This window comes from Hyaena hyaena, unplaced genomic scaffold (genome assembly GCF_003009895.1).
Source record: "Hyaena hyaena isolate Hyena2069 unplaced genomic scaffold, ASM300989v1 scaffold_847, whole genome shotgun sequence".
Taxonomy (NCBI): Eukaryota; Metazoa; Chordata; class Mammalia; order Carnivora; family Hyaenidae; genus Hyaena; species Hyaena hyaena.
Genome location: NW_024081480.1, coordinates 237768 through 251451, shown reverse-complemented (window position 1 = coordinate 251451; position 13684 = coordinate 237768). Strand labels below are relative to the sequence as shown.

At 32.8% G+C, this 13684-nt stretch overlaps 1 protein-coding gene across 1 annotated transcript in view; it reads left to right on the top strand.

Moving 5' to 3' along the window:
- SEMA3A (semaphorin 3A) overlaps window positions 1-13684 on the top strand; it is a 204203-nt gene that overhangs the window by 50457 nt on the left and 140062 nt on the right. The window contains exons 2-3 of the mRNA XM_039219925.1: window positions 3002-3159; window positions 7874-7936. Coding sequence (XP_039075856.1) covers window positions 3002-3159; window positions 7874-7936 — 221 coding nt within the window. The remainder of the gene's footprint in view (window positions 1-3001; window positions 3160-7873; window positions 7937-13684) is intronic.

The following is a 13684-nucleotide window of genomic DNA, read 5'->3' as shown; positions in this document are numbered from 1 at the left end:
ATGAAGGTCTCCGACAGACTCTTTTCTCAGTTGTAATGAAATATAAGAAGTCCTTGGTGGGGAGGAACATCTTAAGAAATTGGGGCAAAAAGAAATGATTGGGCAAAATCAAGTATATTTGAAAGTGAAAACACAGCTGCTAACCCAAACTCCAGGAAAATATTGTCTCTTTATTTAATGAAATGATCCAGCACTAGCATGGTGCTGGTGTGGTTTGTTTCCATAGTGATGTCATACATAAACCACTAAAGGCTTTTCTCTAAGTTGTGTGTACCGAGCAACCAATGATTTTCCCTGAACGAATTTACAAAATTCATCCTGTAACGTATTTTTCAATTGGGTGAATATTTTTATTCTTGGGAGTTATAATATAATTAGCATTACATTTATTATTTAAAATTTAGGTTATAGAAATTGGCAAACAAAAAGAATATTTCACTATTCTTAAAATGACCTCTATATTTAATACTAATGTAAATAGAAAAGTTTATTGGTCTTCTTTATCCCTTTACCATACAAAATTATAATGTTAATGAATTAGCATATTTAGTAAGATAGGTAGAAAAATATTTTTTCAGTCTGCTACATCTGGACCTTAATTTCCTATTTGTGGTTAAAAAGATTGAACATACTACCATTTTACTTCTCTTTACACACAAAGGTGATTGTGTGCTTTACTATGCAAACTATTCTAAGTATTTTACATGAATTACCTAATTTCACCTTCGTGGTAGCTCTGGTCGCTCTTAGAAGATATATTATTAACCCCATCTTCCAAAAACTAAGGTCCAACATATCCAGTAATGTACCCCTGCCTTTTATAGTAGCCCTTTCCATCCTCACACAGCTCAGGATGCCTGAAATTTCAGTCTTATAATGATTCTCTATAGCATTGATTATTTCAATAATTTGGAAACTGGTAACAGGATGGCATTTAAATTCAGATACTGTGTAGTGAATTATGTTTTTTTTTTACTCTCTGGAAACTAATAGCTCTCATTTATTTCAGACATAACTTATGTGAATGAAATTCTCAAAGTGATTCCTTCCTTCCCTCCCTCCTTCTCCCCTTCCTTCCTTCCTCCCTCCCTTCCTATTATTTCCTTCTTCCTTTTTTTTTTTTTTTTGTAGGGGTGGAGAGTGAAACAGGCTAGCCCAGTATTAAACTGTTTTGATTAATTAATTAGAAAATAAAAAATTAATAATTTTTAACAATTGTTATAATTTTTCACATTAGGTGGATGGATAGATAAATCCATAGATAAAAGTGTACATTCAATTTAATATTTAATGGCCTGGTAATATGGAAAAGAAACCATGTGAGTTGTGGATAGTGAGCTATCAATTATAGATTTTCTGACCTGAGGGATGTTAATTCTGGTAGATAAGTCTTTTATATGAATGATCGACAGTGTGATACAAATTACAAGAGTAATTTAAGCACAAGGTTAAAAAGAAATTATAAGAATTTCTTGGGGCTTGCATTTGAACTAACCGTTAAGAATGGATCCTCTTTATGGTGCCTGGGTGGCTCAGTTGGCTAAGTGTCTGACTTCAGCCCAGGTCATGATCTCACAGTTTGTGGGCTCAAGCCCCTTGTAGGCCTCTGTGCTGACAACTCAGAGGGTGGAGCCTGCCTCGCTGTGTCTCCTTCTCTCTCTGCCTCTCCCCTGCTCGTGCTCTGTCTCTCTCAAAAATAAATGAACATTAAAAAAAAAAAGAATGGATACTCTTTTGTCAAGGTGGTATATGGTGGTAGACGTCAAGAACAATGGCAGCAAAGGCTAAAATGTGGACAAGTGCAGGTATGTGTTCCTGAGGGATGTAGGACGTGAGGGAGGAATACTGGGTTGCGGCCTAAACTTAGATGGTCTCTAATGCTAAGTTAAGGAGTTTGAACTTTATTCTCCACTGAAATAATGTTTTTAGTTATATGGAGAAGGCAGTAGGAGAAATAGATAAAGCAAGGAAATTTATCATAAGGCTAATGTCCTGGGGTCAGGACTGGGATAGAGGAAGGGTCTATATTGCTGCTTTCTCTCCCTGAAAAAGACATTCTACATTTTGTGGGTGTTGATGAAAGGGTTCAGCTATGTATGTCCTGGAAAAGTCTGAATCATTGATTCAAGACACAATTTTGGAGAATCTTCAACATTCCTATCCCATGGGAGGGGGTTTGTGGTGGTATATGTGTATAATTTTGACTGAAGCTGATATGTAAAAACAAAAACAAAAAACCTCTTTGGCGATTAAAAACAGTTGTCTTTCTAGTGCAAAGGTGGACTTACAATTAACGTTTTTATTTGAAAATAATTCTTCACTTAGCTATAGGTCTAGAAGTTAAGTATGTGGACCTTCTTAGCAAAAGCAAATAGAAGAATGATAATAAACTGAAAAATTGAAGTTAGGTAGTAAAATTCATATAACTTTTGTTTTCATGAAAACCTAACTTGGCTTCTCTATATATGTCAGTCACAAAATATTACAAAAGATTTAGATGGTGGAGTTAATGAATTAATGGTCAAAAAGAAATGTCAAAACTCCTCAATAAAAAGAAGGCTCAAACAATGTAGGAGGTTAAAGTGTTTCCCCCATACTTCCTCTGCTCTGTTGGCCTCTGTGCTTTTCCTTTTAGGTAGTGAGTTGGAACAAATGAACCCATTTTAAAAAGGCTTTGTAAAACTAAAGACATTTTTATACAATACTGAGCATTTTATCATTACATGCAAAGAAATTTCTCATTGGATCATTGTCTGGTTAAGGTATTTCTATCCCCTTTTTCTGAAGGAGTGTGTGGTCTTGAGTATGAAATCAGCAAACAAATGAGTATGACATCCATTTCAATGAAATGTAAAAAGAAAAGAAATGGCTACTCTATTATGTTTCTTAGTACCAGTAAGAACAACCACAGCAGACAGTAGTTAGATTGCCATGTACCAATAGTCCATGCTCATGTAGGACCTCACATTAACTCCCAATGTCTTGCTTTGTTACCTTGCAGAAATGTTGGAATCCAACAATGTGATCACTTTCAATGGCTTGGCCAACAGCTCCAGTTATCATACCTTCCTTTTGGATGAGGAACGGAGTAGGCTGTATGTTGGAGCAAAGGATCACATATTTTCATTCAACCTGGTTAATATCAAGGATTTTCAAAAGGTATCTTTATTCTAATGTATACCCTGTAGTTCCTTTAAAACATCTCGAGCTATTTAACAGTGAATTCTCTAGCTATTTAATAGTGTGATAGCTGAAAAAAATGTTTAAATTCATATTTTATCTTTTCAGATGCAAATAAAAACAATGCATTGATTTGAGTATCACAGATCAATGAATGCAGTAAACCATAAAAAGCATCAAGGAAGAAACCATAGTATGTTAAATGATCATTATAAGAAATACTGACTTAAGTTTATCCTTCCATAGTTATATCATTTTTCCTCCATAATATTTAACATCTGAACCATTATATTTTATATCATAATTGATGTCATTTACTCTCTGTGTGTGTATATGTATGTGTATGTATATATCACTATACTGTCAGCAAATGCAGAGTTTATCAATCATTTTACACATGCCTAATCTGGTGTGTCACCTGTTTTTGTAAATGATGATTATTGGAACCCAGACACTCATACATTTACGTATTGTCTAAGCTTGCTTTCATTCAACAATGCAGAATTGAATAGTTTTGATAGAGATCATCTGGCTCACAGAGCCTAAAATATTTACTATCTGGCCTTTTAAACAAAAAGCTTGCCAAACCCTCATCTAGAAGATCAGTTTTCAGTGTCAAATCTTTACAAATGTGGTCGTTTAGATACTAGTAGTCTATCAGTTTTATCCTTACTCTTTACAGTGTTTTTGGCTTATATGATTAATAAGTTCTACAGTTTGGAAAATAAACATGGATTGAAAAATTAGTGGAAATTATGCTACTGAGTCCATATGCTGCACTCAAAGTCAGTGATTTTTTCATAGTCAGTATTTCCAGTCATAATTCTCTGAGGAACAAAGATCTTTTATGTAGCAGCTTTTGCAAGAGTGCTAGTATAACAGTTTTTTTTAGAGTACATATACATCAGTTTTTATTGTACATTAGTTTTGCTGCTCAACATTTAGGACTTTTAGAGTGGCGTTTCCTAAACTTCTGATAAACTCTAACAGATTGGACAATAAATTTTAAAAAGTAAAGAATTGTATTAAAAGCTTTTGTCCTGGTTGGAGAATATTGCTTTGAATATCAAATGAAGATTAAATTCAAAGCTGATTCATGTCACTAACAGAGTATGCCACTGGACCCAAGACTTTTACTTTCCTATTATCTAAACTCTAAGATTCTGACTGCACATAAAGATTTGATTCATTATGTGTAGCATACAAAATAGCAATGATATAGTTAGAGATTAATATACGAGATTTAAAATCACCTTTGATATTTCTTATTCTGAATATTTCAATCTGTTTTCTAAGTCTTCTCAGATGATAGTAATATCCCTAAGATTATCTATTGTCTAAGAAAACTATCCATTTGTTTTACTGAAATGACAAAAATATTTAGAGTCTTTTCTAAAGGTCATAAAATAAGCAGTTTTGTTTTGTTTAGTGAACAGAAGTCATCCTTTTTATATAATGAGTGAAAAATCTAAGATTAAGGAAAAATTGACAGTTTAATATTAGATTATATCAGTTCAAGTTTTCATGTTTATAATAATTTTATCATTTTGTAAAACTCATATGTATGAATATAAACATATTTATATTATATAAAATATATACATACTATATTATTTTGTTCATAGACAATATATGAGCAACATCACGTCTCAGAATATATATTTAATGTATTTGGCATTTTTCTCTGAATAAGGAAGTAATAAGGATTCTTAATTTATATACTTACTTTGTTCTAAAATCGAAAAGACTTAATTATTGTATGACACAACCAACTGTTTTATCAATGAAAAAAATTCCAGAGCTGTTTGTTTGCCCAGGATATAATCACCGTATCTTCTACCATCTAGACCTATAATATATATACTGAAGTAATAAATATATATATATATATTCATTATACACACACACACACACACACTGAAGTAATGGATTAATTCAATTTAGGTGACTTGCCCAATATCATAGTGTTGTTGTTATAGGTCCTGGTCTTGAGTTTAAAAATGATTATTGTAATGGAAGACATATTTCTAATTCTAAAACATTCACTCCAAACATACTATTTAATTATACCACACTGTCAAGGGGAGTAAATTCAGTTTACCTAAGAATTCACATCCATTCGTCTATTAATGTTGTTTTTAACCTATGTATGATGTTACTCAGCATTTTCTAAAGCATCTACTCTTGTAATAAACTTTATAAGGGTTTGTATACGATATAAATAATTCTTGAGGGACTTACAAGATAATATTAAAGATAAGATTATGAACGTAAAGGTACATATTAAGCCAATCCTTATTAGAGGTAACACATTCTCAGATCTGGAAGGACCATGAAAAGAGTCTAGGCCGTCATGAAAGGGTGATGTTTCTTTAAGTCATAAATGCTTGCTTATAAAATAATGAGTGAGAGGGGCTTTCATGAATAAAACCATACAAACATGAAGAAAGGAAAGTGTAATATAGATCATAAAACACTTTGAAGAAGTTTCTGAGTAAGAAATTTAGGCATTGCTAGTTAATTGAGAAATTTTGGGGCTAAAAAGAAAAAATATCAACAGGTAAACAAATATAACCAAATAGTCAGGAATTATTCTTTATGAAAGTGGATACTATTGGAAATTACAAATACATTTATATTTTTTATATAAAGTAAATAAATATATTCCACTGACTTATAATTATGCCCATTAACCGCTTTCCAAAATAGCATATTATATACCAAAATTTATTTTATTCGTCTCAAATTTTTAAGCTTTATTTATTTATTGGGAACTCTAGAAAAGTTTAGAGTACACACTCCTCTAAGTTTGAGAGAATTGAGCCTGTGTTATCAAAATTATTTTCTATCAACATTTTACATAGGAGAAAAATGAGAAAATGAGACCCATGCTATCTCACCCCCAGCAGTCAAGAGCAAGGAAAGTTTGAGAAAACGACTTGCCCTTTTCAATTAAAAATCGTATGTTTTAATAATCTGTGAGTTTTATAGATTGCAACTGGCAAGCCTAGTATGAAAGTCAATAAATCTTAGACCTGCTATGTATTATTGTTGTATGTCTTAAATGAAATTTGTATTTTACCCTCCCATCATAAGCTTTAAATAGGAATAGATCACTTGAGCTTTCCATAGCCATGGTGAGGAAAGAGATGTGGAATGTATGGAACATACTACCCAGCACCCGCTCTAGGAATTCAGAAGTCAGGGTAATGTAAATTTTAAGGATGTGCATTTATTATGCTTAGATTTTTTTTTTTTATTACTGGATTACTTTGTAGGAACCTTGTGGAACAAGTCAGATGATAGTTTTAATTTCTATACACAGATAAACAGGAAAAGAAAAGCACATAAAAAAGAATACATAACTTAAAAGCTTCAGAGAGTAAAAATGAATGTATAACCAAAAAGTTTTAGGGCTTTTTTAATAGTAACACGGACCTGAAAAGCATTTGTTATGCTATCATAGGTTATTTCAGTATGTCCTAAAGTCTTGCTTATAAATGTGTTTTATTTTGTTATTTGATTCCCTAGATTGAATATCACAGCCCTTGCACAAGTTTATGACTATTTATACTGAATTATCTAGAGGCTCCCAAATAAAAGATGATCAGTCATTTTGAGACTGACAGCAGACATGAATGAGTGACTACACTATGTCTGGAATTTTTTTTTACATGACACTTTTTTCTGCAATTAACTGTTACCAGAAGAGAAAGATGAATTAAAAAAAATTGCACATTAAATTGTTCTGCCCCAATACAGATAGGAGACATTATATTGCCCTGGGGAACTGAAAAAATTTATATTAAAATTTAGATGAGAGTATTTGCATTAATATTATGAAGAAAAATATATCCACTGTCCTCTACACCACCAATAATGTCTTGGCATGCCTACCACCAATGATTACTGCCTGTCATTGTAATCATACAATATAGAAACCTTTGGAATTTAACATAAATGTTATCAAAGAATGAAGGGGAAATTTTAGGGATGAAACAATTATTTTTCAATTAGTCTGAGTTTTTCCCACAGTGGCAGAGTTTTTAGAGCTATCTATTTGCTTTTTCATTTCCTTCTTTATCTCCAGAAAGTATATAATGCTACTCTTCCCTACTGTGCTGTGCACGCACACACGCGCGCAAACGCGCGCGTGCACACCCACACCCACCCCCCCACACACACACAATTCCTTTCTAAGATGACCCTATCAGTTGCTTATTCTAGCATGTCATGCTGAAATTTGAATTAGGGAAAAGGACTCAGAGCACCCAGTGTTTAAATTTAAAATGATTATTTTATAATAAAGACAGATTCTTTTAGAAGAATGTTAGCCACTTTTTATGTTTTTTTCTATATCCCTTCACTAGATTTTCAATCCTCTCAAAATGATCTTCCTCTCCCAACTGGACAGTTCTCTTCTCTGCACGCTGCTTAGAGTTATTGACTACATAAATTCTGTGTTGCTCAACTTTCATAAACAGCAAAGTCCAACGGGTAGGCAGAGATTGAATCATTTAATTCATACTGATTAACAGATGCCACTGCAAAGTCTAGGCTGAAAAGTTTCTACCACACAATGCTTTGTGAAACTGTCTTTATCTAAGTTGCCCCAACTTAGTCTAACAGACTATAATGTTGGCTCACTCCTGGAACTTGATTGGCATAAAATTATGTTTTGCTTTGCGCTTAGATTGTGTGGCCAGTATCTTATACCAGAAGGGATGAATGCAAGTGGGCTGGAAAAGATATCCTGGTAAGTATCAATCTACAAAATTATCTTTGTAATTACATAATTTATTACTCTGTCATCATTTTTGTTTAGTGTTATATTAAATAAACACCATGCTTTACTTGTGGACTAAATCACTTTATAGAAACACAATAATACTTAATTTTGGATATTGACATTTTTATATAAAGAAAGTGGGTAAAGGCAACAATATGCCTAAAGATTTACATATACACAAAAGATAACAAAATGCAATTTTGCAGCATATATACTTGTATTCAGCATGTCAACTTTTTTGTACAAATTTGTTTTCATGTGTTAATTATTCTTGAATTCCTTTTAATGATATGAAATTGTTCTACTTCTGAGTCATGATTAAATTACCCCTCTTCCTTCTTTGCATTCTATTCTTTTTCTCTTTTCCTCCTTTTTTTCTTTCCTCTTCCCTTCTTTCCTCCCTCCCTCCTTCCTTCTCTTCCTTCCTTCCTACCTTCGTACCTTCCTATTTTCCTCTGATTTCTTAAGTATGGATTGAGTAATGACTAGGTAATAAGCATTGTCTTGGGTGCTGTCGAAAAAAGAGGACTGGTAAGCAATCCAACAATGGTTTTACCTTTATCAAAAGGTAGAGTCATTTTTCCTGAGGTAAACGTTGTCAGTAAAATTAAGTGGGTCACTATTTTGAAATACAGCCAAGTATTTGCACAGATCATAAAAAGCAGTTATAATCATTTAAATCAATAAAGTAAGATGAATTTCAGGATTTAAAACATATAATTTAGGGGCACCTGGGTGGCTCAGTTGGTTAAGTGTCCTACTTTGGCTCAGGTCATGATCCCACAGTTCAAGCCCCATGTGAAATTCTGTGCTACCACTCACAGCCTAGAGCCTGCTTCGGGTTCTGCCCCTCCGCTGCTCACAATCTGGCTCTCAAAAAAAAAAAAACAAAAAAACAAACCATTAAAAATTTCTAATATAAAATATACATAGTAGATATTATTTTATGTCTTAGATCTTGTTGGATGTCTAAAATGCAAGAAAAAATCTAGATGTTTTGTATATATTGGCATTTAGAAGAAATTTATCTTAGATGCTTAAAGGCACACATTAACTTGTCTGTGTATGTGTGTGTGTGTGTGTGTGTGTGTGTGTGTGTGTGTGTGTGTGTGTGTGTATGATGTAGAGGTGGAATCTGAGTTGATGGGGAAAGAACACATCAGTCTGGTAACCGTGTTGGCTATTGGTGAAGGAAAGTAGATAAAGACTACAAAGCACAGGCTTTGATTAATTACATATTAGCAAACATGGCAAATTTCATCCTTGAAAATTTCATTTTAAATATAGTGGTGATAAGTTACGTTGCACTTTCATAGTACAGTAAACGTTTTTCTGACTATGTGAAAGTGGACCAAAAAAATGTTCCGTCAAGGGGCACCTAGGTAGCTCAGTTGGTTAAGTGTCTGATTTCAACTTAGGTTATGTTGTCACCATTCATGAGTTTGAGCCCCACGTTGGGCTCTTTGCTGACAGCTCAGAGCCCGGAGTCTGCTTCACATTCTGTGTCTCCCTCTCTCTCTGCCCTTCCCTCTGCTCATGGGCGCGGGTTCTCTCTCTCTCTCTCTCTCTCTCTCTCAAAAATAAGTGAGCCTTAAAAAAAAAAAAAAACTGTGTTCTGTCAAATATTAAAGTGTCCCAAGTTGATACTTGGACAGGAATAAAGAGAAAAAACAATGAAGTAGGAGTCCAGAGAACTCAGAAATGTTATGTTGATACCCTCAATGAGTCATTAACTATACTTATGCAAGTGCTTTAATTTCTGGAGTGCTTTATTATTTTATCCATTAAATGAGACATAACGTATTTTACAATTGTGAGATACAAGTTTAAGAGTTTTTATGAAAATTATTTGAAAGAAGAAAATACTTCATAAGTGTAAGGCAAAAAAAACACCCATAACTGAATATATTAAAAAAATTATTAACATCAAAATGCCATGTTTATCATTAACAGACTATTTTGAAAGATTTCAATGTGATCATAACTACGGATGGATAGAAATAGAGATTTTACTGGCATGCACCTGTGACTTTTAAAAACAGACTGTCTCCATTTCTGTTAAAGTTTAACAGGTGAAGACATGAATATGTGTAATTATAGAGAATCTTTTTCATGTCAAGTACTATGATAATTTAAATGCTATTGTGTAAATGTAATTTTAATGATAACTTTATGAGGTGGGTATCACTACTATTTTCTTGATCAGGAAATACAATGATTTAGAATATTCATTCAAAGTCTTTTCATCCATAATTTTAGAACATTTTGAGTACTATGCTAGAAGTTGAAATAAGAATTTCTGTGCCTCTCATGAAATTTTTGGTTATTTGGCATACATGCATTTGAATTCATCTGTTAACACACAGAAAATGAACACTAAAGTTCTAATAAATACTTCACCTATTCTGGTCACATCAAGGGTGTGAGTGTAATAACAACCAGCTCACAGTCTCACAGTATTCCTGTAAGACTCAATCATAAATGAAATTATCACATACACTATAATGCATGGTACAAATATTACCTGCTATTAGTATTAGTGATCCATGTACTGGGGTTGCTTAGGCAATTTCTAAGTTTAAAGATCATTCATGAAATTAATTTGATCCTCTTTAAAGATCATGACCACTATAGTGTTACACTATTCTGAATTCAGTTCAGTTTGGAAGTTGAAGATAATATGATACTTATCTGACAAATTATCTGGATTTTATAATGTAGCCAAGTACTGAGCATATTTGATATAGTGATTGAATCAGCTTATTCATTTACTAAGATGCAGATAATCTTTAATGTTTGTGGTTTCCAAAATTCACCTCAGTGCATTTCCTTTATCTTATATGGCTCTCTTCTCCTCTTCCTCTCTGACCTCCCTTCTCCTCCCCTCTGGTATCAGCACTAAACACCAAGGGATTCTGGTGTTAACACACAGATGCAGTTAGTTTAGCAGCTGCTATAAAGTCATGATCTGCATAGTGCTGTAAGGGTAACCCTAATTACGATCTCAGAGGTTTACTCTCTAAGAAGGACAACTTTATTTTATGTTCCAGGCTTATTGAAAATTCTTACAGGTTTCAGGGAACTAAATTGAAAGGAACTAAGACATACAGTTTGCTAAGTCTGATACAAGGTATTAATGTCACCTGATTATTTCCTATCACCTTGTAATATTTTGAAGACTTACAAATCATACCCCATACATTATGGTAGAGATAGGTGTGCATTGAGTTATTTAAATTTCTGAAGATTTAATGATATGGAAGTATTAGCCTTACTAATCTTTTCAAAAGTCAACTAATTAATCTAACATGATAAAATGTTTGTGTTTTGGTTATTACTTTGCATTCTATTGAATTATATCAATTCAATTGCTGTATATTTTGTTTTCTCTTTGTTAGCACTTATTCTCTAAAAGAAAAATGCAAAAGTTTTCATATATTTTGGTTAAAAATATATTTTTCCTCTAGCTGTAAATACTAAATACCAAACACTATACGATATATTCAAATAGGAAAATAGATTTCTTACTATTTTTCTGATAACCCATCTTATTCCTTTAATAATGCTTTTCATTGACCTATCATTCAAAATATATTTTGTACATTTCAAATGCATTTTATTAAAATTTATTTTCTTTTTAGATAACTTCATTTATGTACCATAATTTACATATGTACATTTCATTTAAATAAGATACATGGCATTTGTTCGTTAGTTTGGACTTTAATATATAGACACATTTTTCCCATTTCTTTCTTAATATATGATTTTAGAAAATAGCAATTAGTTGGCTTCCTGGATTTGGAACATTTCTTTCCTGATAATAAACATAAAAAACAGCTTCGGTATTTTTACCAATAATTTCTTAATCACTTAGCAAGAAATATTAAGGGTAAAGGGTTTTTAAGATTTTACATCCAATACCCGAGTTTTGAGGTGACGTGGATGGTTTGATAGGAATTCTGCACTATATCTTGAGTAAATAGTAGTCAGCTGTGACATATGGACAATAATTCCTTTCAAAGGGTTCTTATGAGGCTGAAAGCCACAGGAATGAGGTTTAGTAGGTTTTGCAGCCATCAGGACTCCAAGATAGAATTGTAACCAAAATAGGAACTGACCTGAACATTTATAGAAAAGTAAACTAATGACCTGCTTGAATGCTCTCCATGGTTTCTAGAATCTGAGTTTACGGTTTTCCTCTGGTTTTAGGGCTTCCTTAAGAAGTCCTCTAGAAATAAAGCTCCTTTAAACAGACTATCCTGGAGAAAGTGTTGTCTTTTCAGTATTGGATACACACACACACACACACACACACACACACACACATTTTCAAAGTGGGTCATTCTTAAGAGTCTGATTGAGATGGTTAAGACAACACAGTCACCTGGGAGGTCAATATATGCCACTAGATTGAATCTTCATAGTTCCTGTACATCCATAGTTCCTGAAACTACATAGTTCGCTGAGTGTAGCATCATACAGAAAATTGAACCCCTGCCCATCCTCCCAGGCAGCTGGAAAGATACACACCATCATTTCTCATGGCTCAGTTTTGTATCAAACACATATGTTAAATCAGCAGCTGAAATTCAAGCAGCTATCCACAAAGATGGACTTTGTGGTAAAGAAGGAATCTGCATCCTTAGAGACATTTATATTTCCTTTCTTTCTACGTATATGTGTAGATCAAGGGAGAAAGAGAATATAAATGGGTCTTAGACTGCTAGTAATGACATTTCTGACAACAACATTACTCTAAATTTATTTTTTTTCCTTTGGTGGAAGTGAATATACCAGATATATTCCTAATATGCTTTCTTGGGGTAGCAGGCTCTACACTTTTCCATTGCTGGGACAGGTATATATTAAGGGAGTGAAATGCTTATGAACTTTTCCATTGTTGTAACTTGAGAGTTGTAATTTGAAAAAAAAATTATATATAATATTATTGGACAGAGTCCCTGAATAAGAAGATAAATGCAATCCAGATAACTCTATTCTGACTGCTATTATTCACCTTTACTTTCATTTTTGATATTTTTCCTGGTGCTTAAAATCCACTTTGTTATTCACAATAACATTTCTATTGAGGGATTAACTTCCTTGACCCTGTTTTGCAAATGAAAACTGAATACATGCTAAGCTGGTAAAAGAATCTGTTTCAAATCAATAGCTCTCTGTATCTTCTTTGTTTATCCTACTGAACCATCTCTCTTTGCACTAAGTTTCAATAAAACCAAATGGCAACCGTATGACTGTTAGAAATATTTTGAACATCATTGGAAATCAAAATTTCAACCATCTGAGATGAACAAAAAAAGCAGATTCTCATAACATCGCTATTGTTGGAAACATTTCAAAGCGTATTGTCATACACCTGAATTTTGGGGGCATTTTTGCAATTCTTGAGGGATTTATTTTTATATTTGTGTCCTTAGTTGTTATTTTTTAATGCTATGAAGTTTTAATGCTATGATAGCATGTCTATCAAATTTATCATGGCTCAAATTACAAGACCTTCCTTAGCAACACTATTTTTTGCCAAGTAAATGCAATTGAGAATTTGAAGCCACACATGAATCTTAAGTTTCAGCACAGTCCAAAATGCACATTAGTCATTGAAATTCATTTACTTTTTTAAAGAGAATTTAATTTACTTTTTTAAGGATATATCTGACCTTTTTTTTAAAGGTCGAAGTTGACATAAACTTT